Here is a 9,604-nt window from a genome sequence, read left to right on the forward strand (position 1 = left end):
TCCTTGCTGGTGCTGGATGTGATGTGGCACTTTCGTATCGGTCTAAACTCTGGCCTTGCAGGCACCGAGCTGCGTTGGTGCCGATGGAGACCGCTCACCAGCCCGCCCCCCTCTCCCCCTCTTCCTTCCCACACCACCAACCTCTAAGCTCACCCATGTACCCGTCGGAATGGCATCGGCAATTTGATTGAAACGATCACCACTGATTGATCACCCGTCATCGCTGTGACTCAACGGTGATCGATGAAGAGTGATATTGTGAGACAGTTCGGGAGAAGTAGACCCAATCTGCGAGTGGAGAAATTTGTCCGACTTACAGCTCGCTGGAAAAGACTGGCTTTGTTATTTGTGGGCTGGAATGGATGTGGCGATGATGATTGGGCACATCAAATAACATTTTTGTGTTATCATGCGTCAATATTTCAGCCGTTCGTTGCCGTGGATACAGCCCGGCCTTTTCCATGACTTTTTTTGACCGCCTACTCTTTACTTCGTGATACGTTTGCAATTTTTGGGTTGTAACATGAGTGTTATATGGGAGCTATTGTCACGGTAGTGTGACAACATAACCTTGGATTACTAAGAGTAGTTTGAGTACGCGGTGGGTCGATGTTTCTAGGCATTGGTACGAACAACATATCACGTTCGTGTTAAGTTGTTTGCGCTCGATGTTTTCGACTTCGGCCACCCAGAACTGCCTGGCCGCTTTGCAGCATGGAGATATTTTTCGATATATAAGGCAAACAATATGGGCCGTGCAAGCCTCGAACCCGGAGCCTTGGAGTGTGTGTCCAGTAGACTACCATGTCAACATGAGGGCCAATTTTCGTCTCCACCATTTGTTTCCAAAAGAGCCAATTTCGCTCACAGTGCATCCAATAGGCGGAGGACTTGCAGCTTTTTTGACAGGGAATTCTATGCTTATGTAATGCTGTTTTTTCTCTGCTACTCCAACTTTGATGAGCCGGAATTGCCTGGCTACCTCGCCGGTTAGCGATATTGTTTTCCAGGTAAAACGAAGGGCTTGTGCACACAGAGCGGAAAAGCCAGAGGAGCAGAAAAACACCATGACGAATATGCATTAAAACAGCATGGTGGCTTATTTGCACAGGATTTTTCAGCGGCGTCGGACGCGCGCCGGGTGCACGTCGGACGTACGTCAAGGCAGGTGACGTCACAGGAAAAGTGTGACGCGTAATACAAACCCGAGGATGTTCAAGCGTGAGATCCACGATGGCTTGCTCTTCGCAGCGTGCCGTGTCTGAGGTTGAAATGGTCCCTCAAATCTCAGGAAAATTCAGGCATACAGGGAAGCTGCAAGCGATAAGTCACTGCTTATCGGCTGCAGATGTGACGGAAAAGTGGCGTGCTAAGCATCGGCTCAAATTCTCTGCGCTCCTCACCTTTAAAAGATTGCACATCGAAGTCAGACGGAGAATGGAAGAAGTAAGCAAATTATGTGCCCGGCGGCGATAGCTGTCGAAAAGTATGACGCATTCAGTAAAAGTCTGGCGTGAGCAAATGCACGCTTTGTAGTCTAGGAGTTAGATACGCGCTTGGGACGTGGTGAAAGTAACGCACGTGTGAACAGCACCTTTACACCAACATGAGACTCCCATAACAAGGAATCCAGGCTAAGTTTCTCTGCACGACTACTGCAAAGTACAATATTCTCTTTGTGTTTTAGCCGCAAAGCTGGAAATCGCTTGCGGTCGGGCCGAATCCATGCGAAGCTTGGTGGTGAACGAAGTCGTTGGTGTTAGGCCAGATTAGAACATGCCAGACATGCGTGGCGAGGTCCAGCAGGTACCATGGCACAACGAACGATCAACGACGATTAAAATCATTCGCATCCCTGATCCACTATTGACATCCTCTACGGGGTACTTATTTTGCATGCCTCTACGTTTCCCCATTTACGGCTTTCACCTCTGACCGGAATCTCTGCAGTCTCAGACTTCTTGACCTTTCATCAAGCTCCGTCCCATTGACACCTCTGCAGTGGGCACTGAAGCTAACTTTTCGGGACGACACACTCGTCCGGAACAGGGGCCCAAGTTACCCTATCACTGGTGAGAAAGGACGCCGTGCGGACTCGCAGCGCGCATGTTCAGGCTTGTGTCCGTGGGAGACGCTGCGTGGCACAGTGTCCGTTTGTGGGTGGCGGTGGGAAAGGAGCACGGGCGGGAGGAAACTGCGCTCCGGCAGTGCAGGCATGGTGTGGCCCGATGTCCTGCAGCCAGCGTTGGCAATCGCGAACGTGGTTCTGCAACTGGGTGCGTGTTGGGAGGGGGCAGGGAAGCGGATAGCGAATTGAGGAATGCTTCGGGGGCGTTTTCTGGGCCACGTTGCTTGAAATGCACTGTGGATGTTCTGGAAAGGAATGCAAAATCCATCCGCGTTAGCATGGCCTTCTGGAATGCCAAGCCCCAGAGCAAGACCACGGCACTGTGCTGAGTTCTGAAGGGAAGGCAACAAGAAGGAGCAAGGCGTGCTATGCGGGCCAAAACTAGGCGAGCGTCAGCAGCACATTTTAGAAAGGAAGAACTGCGTCCGGTTTGTTTAGCGCGTTGCACATATCGAAATAGCAAGCTGTATTCGGAAGACAAACATGAACCGTTGTTCTTCTGTGAGGTACGGAACAACGAGGGTGCTACGCAGCAGATCAACAACCCGTGCAGTTAAGTTACACACCTCGAAATAGCGCAACAATCTAGGCCAGAACAAAGCTGGACAGAGGACACAGAGCGCTATGACAGCAGGAGAAAATGATATGAGGTGGATTCAGAGTTAATGCTTGAAGCTATGCAAGGCAAGGCAAGGTGTGCAAGGCAAGATGTGCAAGGCAAGATGTGCAAGCAATGCAAAGCTGCCATGCAAAGACACGATGTGGGGCATCAATACGCGTCGATCAGGCGAGTAGCGTGTTTTCAGTTTGATATCAGCGCCGCGCCACATTCACCGGACGCGGAGATGGCCACCGTCCAGTCGTCAATAAAGTTCGGTGCCATAGTGCGGGACGTCCAATAAGCATCGCGAGCGCTGTTGATCGTGGTGCGCGCCCGACGGCCGAGTACGGCACGACGCGCGCTGCTCCGCTCCGGCCGAGCCGGGCGGCGGCACGTACGCGCTGCTCTTTGCTGGTTGTCACGCTGCTGGTCAATGGGTGCCACCCTGCTGTCTGCTCGGTGCCACGCTGCTGTCTGCTGGGTGCCACGCTGCTGTCTGTTGGGTGCTACCTCGCTGTCTGTTGGGTGCAGGTGGCCGCACATGAGCGGAGATGCTGATCTATAGCGTCCGTCTTCGAACTGACGTCCGCACACTCGTTTGTCAGGTGAGGTTATAGTTGGAGTCAGACACGTCGATGGGCGTCTTCGGGGCGAGGCCATGACGACTTGAATGTCCTTGTTGTCTTAGGGCGAAGTTTTTAACTTTACACTCATCCCATCATCATTCCCAACGCCAGAATTATGCGTGTAAATGGATAAATGCGTGCGTCAAATCTAAAACAAGGTTGTAGTTGTAGTTGTAGTTCTAGTAGTTGCAGCTAGTTGCGTTGTAGTTGCAAATGCCATTTTTTCCGTGTTTCAAACGCACACTAAACGTGGCAGTGCGACTCGGTTCAGACAGTTGCTTTTGGAGGGAGAAATGAGAGGATAATGGACAGCATTAAAGCAACATATGTCGACGGAATGAACGATGTGTTCCAGGAATGACTTGTATGCCGTCAGTTATATAGTCCATCAGCGATTTGTGTCAGACAATATTTCACAGAGAAAGTTCGTATTCACCAGCAATTTCAAATGAACAGTACCGTTGCGGTGACAGTAACCTAAATAACCTAACCTAATGACAGTATCCTAAATAACCTAACCTAATGCAGTAACCTAAATAACCTAACCTAATGACAGTAACCTAAATAACCTAACCTAATGACAGTAACCTAAACGACCTAACCTAATGACAGTAACCTAATGACAATGATAAGATGACCCAATCGATCAAATCAACATACCATCACCGACCATGTGGTGAGAAAACGCTATCTTGCAAAACGTATCTGATCGGGCCACTGATTATATCATAGGACTCGACATTCTGTTAAAAAACATGTTATGGATAGCTTTGCAGCTCGGTGGTAGTCGGGATCTGCGCATTCATTTGCTACCCCGCAATCACTGGCTCGGCTAGTCCATGTACATCATCAACATCGATCGTAAGCATCTGTTTTTTTTAATCACTTTTGTGTTGTTTTCGTTGCTTATCACTGGCACCTCAAAAATCCCACCAGCCCGAAATGTTTTCTGAACAAATATTTTGAAGAATTTTCAATATGTCCATTACACAAACTTCATTTCCATCCTCTTCAGGACGAGATAAAGCGTTTCCGGCTGCTTATCAATCTGTTTTGAGCTATTCTTGTTTGTTTTGATCACTCATTTCCTATGCGAAAGGCGGGAAGGAAAGGTTAGCAGCCAAAGATAGAGAGAGAGGGGGGATATTTGTTGCCACTTTTAGTATGTATGCACAGCTCCGTACCTTTCCGTTCCAATGTTCGTTTTATAGTATTCTAGCGAAGTATCATAGCAACTTAAGTATTGCAGCCAGTATTGCAGCAAAGTTATACCACCCCACCAAGCCCAGCCGAAGCCGTACCCTGATAGATGCTGCTGTCCTGAAATCCTAGCCAGTCGCTATAACCAATATGCCTGCGCACAAGTTCGTCCCCTTCATATTAAACCGGCAGAATTATTGGTCCTCCTGGGGTGGAGCGTGCTGTTTTATAATCTCTCCACAGTAAAAGCTGATGGTCCGCCTTGTTTTTCACCCCAGGCGGAGGGTTATTTGCCTGCGATGGCATCACCCCGCTGCAGCAAGCGCTCACAACGGCTGAATCAGTCCGCCGTCCGCGCGCCCAGCGGGGGCGTAAAAATTTACTACCGCTTCGACCGGTGATTACGAGGCCGGCCGTGTCCAGCCCGCCGACGGGCGGTCCGACACCACCCGCGCCGCTCGCAGCGCCGGCAACGGACAGCGCGGGCCCGAGCGCCCCTTTATTACGATAAATGGCGCGCGAACGGCCGCCGGCGGTGCTAATCTGTAGAGTAGTTCACTGGCGAGGAGCGTCAATAACGCCGCCTGCGGCAGATTGGCGGCCTCTCGTGTGATACCGCCCTTCGGGGAGTTCCGGCCGGTTTCTGGCGCGGGTGCGGCGTGCATGCGAACGCGAGCTCGCAGTCACCCGTGCTCGCCTGGTCGGACGTGGCGGAGCTCGGTGGCATCCGGCCGAGCCCGGCCTCGGCGGTATCCGGCCGAGCTCGGCCTCGGCGGCATCCGGCCGAGCCCGGCCTCGGCGGCATCCGGCCGAGCCCGGCCTCGGCAGTATCCGGCCGAGCCCGGCCTTGGCGGTATCCGGCCGAGCCCGGCCTCGGCGGCATCCAGCCGAGCCTGGCCTCGGCGGCATCCGGCCGAACCCGGCCTATGCGGTATCCGGCCGAGCCCGGCCGCGGCGGCGCGGAGCATGACCGCGCGCTGCCGTGTCGTCAGAGGGTGGGAGGGGCGGGTGCTACCTTTATCATGATGTTTGCGCTACGAGTAGTTTCGAGGGCCTCATGACGCAAGTGACGTCGATGAACAACGCTGCTTGAAGAGAGCCGTACCGCATTGCGTGTTAAAACGAGTTTGTCGTTGTCCAGCTACATGATGAACATAAAACCATTGTTACGGTGACAAAGAGGAGAAACATTGTACGAGCTGTCGCCAATATTTGTTAACCCTTGCAAGCACATTTGTTTGATGGAAGTGCAGGGAAAAGAATGTTGCCAAAAAGGCCGTTCAACGCAAACCACGACTGTTGCCTCAAATGAAGTCAGAGGGAGCAGCAACTACATTTCCTGCTCCATATATTATCGGACAGACATGCGACTGCACCCGACCCTCACAGGGCAGATGTAGCTTGGACTCGACTCGGAGCCCAACGGCACGCGGCATTGCCCGCGTGCCAAGAAGGTGACGGCATCGGTGGCATTGCTACATGCAGGTTTAAGAGGCTCACATCTGTCCAGGAGATGATGCAGCACTAATGGGTTCACCGGTCTCCTGAATACCACGGCTTTTAATTGTAGCGATTCCAAGGTTGGATGGGACCTGGGTGTATTCAATTATAGGATGATGGAGCAAATGCAGCGTATATCATTGACAACGACAGCTTCCCCCTGCATGCTTGCCTTAAACAATGCCATTCCCTCTGACCAGGCTGGATACCAGGTGTTCATTGTCATAGGTTATATGCATTAAATAGATTTGCCCACGATAAGCTGATGCTTAACGGAATGAGCAAAGATCTAATCATCCTTTATTTCCATACCGTAGAGTGGGCCGGACTCGGGTATTATATTGGGTAGCACGGATATGCCACTCTTTCCTTGGTAATAACATGGCTTCACCTTCCTTTCGGATGGAAATGTGCAGCTCATGAAAGTTCTTAGCAGTCGCACGGAATATTTCTAGCCTAATTCATTCTCCGACGGCCATATGTAACCCATGCAGGCACGGGCACAGCCATTAATGCTACCAGCGACCAGCAAGTCCAAGTTCCACTTGCTCGTAAATCAAGCCTGAAGTATTCCTTCACATGCAGGAAATGTCACAGTACTTCCAATAGTTCTGACATTTCAATGAATGTACTTACATACCTTAAACTGAAGTGCGAGTGAGGTGTGAATGTCCGTTCCCAAGAAGTCCTTCAGCGGCAGTTGCGTTCATTGCTGCCATTCACATTGGAAACATGCTGTGTTTCCTCGGCAACTAAAAAACCGCTACTTCTGTCAACATTTTATTGTGATTCTTTTCCGTGTTTTCTCAGTTTCGGTAGGATTTTCCTCAGCGAACGCTATCATCACCTGTGGGATCGGCTGTCGACGTGGAGCCCTCCTCCGAGGATGATGACCCACCTTCACAACCCTCCCTCTGGAACACTGCAATCTAGCACAAGTCATCAGTCCGAGGTTATAATCGGGAACGATGACAGTGTATCTGTTTCCGCCGCTCCCGGATGTCTCGTAGTGACGTCACTATTGACCGCGGCTCCTCCCGGCAGGTCTCGGAAGTCCTGGGGGTGGTATTGACCGCGATTCGTCCTCGACGGGTGTCTACTTTCGGGTGAACCGGAACACCGCCACCGCACCGGCACCGCCCACGCCACCGGAGCGCCGCCATCGGAGCGCCGCCACCACCGGCACCGCCATCGTCATCGGAACTCCGTCATTGGAACGCCTCCGCCACGGCAATCGTCATCGGAGCGTCGTCAGCGGAAAGCCGCCATCGCCAGCGGCGCCATTGACAGTCAGTCGTCCTCAGATCGATCGCGCTGTTTGCAGACACCATATGTAACAATCTGAGCGGCAAGATAGGCTGCTATCGTGCGGGCGGGTCGGCAAACCGGCGGCAGCCTCAACCCAACGGAACGCGCGTCTGATTCGGCCAGCGCTGAGAGGAGCTGGCCAGGGCTGACCCGAGCCGACCGAAACCGTCGGCAGCTGCCTGGAGGTGACACGGCTGGAACGCAGCTGACCCGCGTCGAAGGGAAACGACACCCGCCAGTTGTCCGCAGCTGGCCACCATCCACTGTTTCCAGCGGTGAATCGCCCTCGTTTCTAGCGTTCAGTACAGCTGAGCGTTGCGAGCGAACATTGCAACTGAAGAGACATCGTCATCCAACATGGACAATAACAGCCAGTCAGAGAATTGCTCGTTCCTGCAACTGTTGGACAACGAGACCACCAGCTGCTGGCCAATGGCTGGCGGTCCGGTGCCCTACACGACCATCATTAACGCCATCTTGTACTCAATCGTCATGGTGATAGGCCTAGGTGGCAACACGCTGGTGATCTACGTCATCGTGCGCTACAGTAAGATGCAGACGGTCACCAACTTCTACATCTTCAACCTGGCGGTGGCCGACGAGATCTTCCTCATCAGCATTCCCTTCATCCTCACGACGATGGCGCTGGGGCAGTGGCCCTTTGGCATGGTTATGTGCAAGATCTACTGGACCATCACCAGCATCAACCAGTTCACCAGCAGCCTGTTCCTGACAGTGATGAGCGCAGACCGATACCTGGCCGTCTGTCATCCGATCAGCTCCACGCGCTGGCGCACGCCTCTCGTCTCCAAGATCGTTTGTCTGACAGCTTGGACGGCCAGCTCTCTGATGGTGGTGCCGCTCTTCATGTACGCTGCCGAATACGAGGGCCAGTGCAACATCTTCTGGCCGGAGAGCGTCGGCGGCGTCAAGGGCGAGAAGGCCTTCACGCTGTACACTTTCACCATGTCCTTCGCCATGCCGGTCATCCTGATCCTCGTCTTCTACATCCTCGTCATCAACAGACTGCGCCACGTCGGCCCGAAGAACAAGTCGAAGGAGCGCAAGAAGAGCCACCGCAAGGTGACGCGCCTCGTGCTCACCGTCATCACGGTCTACTTCTTCTGCTACCTGCCCTTCTGGATCACGCAGCTCTCGCTCATGGTGAGCAGTGAGTCGCGCGTCAACCACAGCCAGTTCATGGTCTGCGTCATCCTGCTGGCGTATGCGCTCACCTACAGCAACAGCGCCGTCAACCCGTCCTCTACGCCTTCTCTCAGCGAAAACTTCAAGAAGTCGTTCGTCAAGGCGTGCCAATGGCGCGCGCGGTGCCCGACGTCAACAAGCCTGCAAGTGGAGAATCTCGGTCTTCCCACGACGCAGCAAGCAGCGGGCGCAGGTCGACCGAATGCACGGCTCAGGAAGCGCGGCATGGCGCACTGATCCGAGCACTCGGCGTCACGAGTGATGACCCCGCGCTCGCAACGCGCTCTCAGCCCTCCGATGCAGCCAACGGTCATCCGACTCTTCACCGTACGCCCGAAGGCGTAAGCGGGGCACCCGTCGACTCAGCTGCCGTGGACGCCGCCTGGAAGCTGGCGCCTGCGCTGGCCGGGTGTGCCGACGACTGAAGCTGTCCGCTTCGGTAGCGCGGCCGACGAAGCCGACGGGGGCCGACGAAGGCCGTGCAGCAGCGAGGTCCACCATCTGGTGTGGGGATCAACAGCTGATGACATGCGAGCGGCAAAGGTCACGGCGAGTTTGATTGACACACGTTTTCTGGTAGTGAATAGTCAGGGATCGCGAGAGCAAAGAGCTTCGTTGCCCGACCGAATTCTACTTACGCCCTTTGAGTGTCACTGTCAGTCGCGTTGGGCAGTTCGGCTGCGCCGACCAGCTGCACGCTGCGGCTTGACAAGTTCAGTCTTCGAGCGCTACACGTGTCCGTGGCTCGAGTGTTCCCTAGAGAGCATCCCAGCGGGCTGCGGTGGCGGCGAGAAGCCGGTATCATGCCACCCTTATTGTCACTAGATGTCGGTGTTTCGTGTTTCAGAAAAAAACAAAGCAATGTTTATGGAAGCGCGATGAAGAGGTCTTAGGCGGAAGCGCAGATAGAAGGGCGATATTGCGTGCATTGCATATTTCACGTCATTTTGATGAACGAATCTATCCCGTCAACCCTTGTTGGCGACAAATCTCTGTCGCTGTTCCATCGTGGATGATACATGCCTGTATGATAGT

General features: G+C 53.4%; 1 protein-coding gene and 1 pseudogene across 1 annotated transcript; both read left to right on the forward strand.

Moving 5' to 3' along the window:
- Window positions 1-9,604, forward strand: part of LOC119113816 (somatostatin receptor type 5-like) — a 76,495-nt pseudogene that overhangs the window by 19,361 nt on the left and 47,530 nt on the right.
- LOC119113454 (somatostatin receptor type 2-like) lies at window positions 7,351-8,806 on the forward strand. The gene has a single exon (XM_037237766.1). The coding sequence runs from the start codon at window positions 7,721-7,723 to the stop codon at window positions 8,804-8,806; it is 1,086 nt and encodes a 361-aa protein (XP_037093661.1). The 5' UTR covers window positions 7,351-7,720.

This window comes from Pollicipes pollicipes, unplaced genomic scaffold (assembly GCF_011947565.3).
Source record: "Pollicipes pollicipes isolate AB1234 unplaced genomic scaffold, Ppol_2.1 Scaffold_7262;HRSCAF=8765_pilon_pilon_pilon, whole genome shotgun sequence".
Classification (NCBI taxonomy): domain Eukaryota; kingdom Metazoa; phylum Arthropoda; class Thecostraca; order Pollicipedomorpha; family Pollicipedidae; genus Pollicipes; species Pollicipes pollicipes.

Bases quoted from the DNA above. Each gene is read 5' to 3' on its own strand.
- LOC119113454 (XM_037237766.1), top strand. From the start codon at position 7,721: ATGGACAATAACAGCCAGTCAGAGAATTGCTCGTTCCTGCAACTGTTG.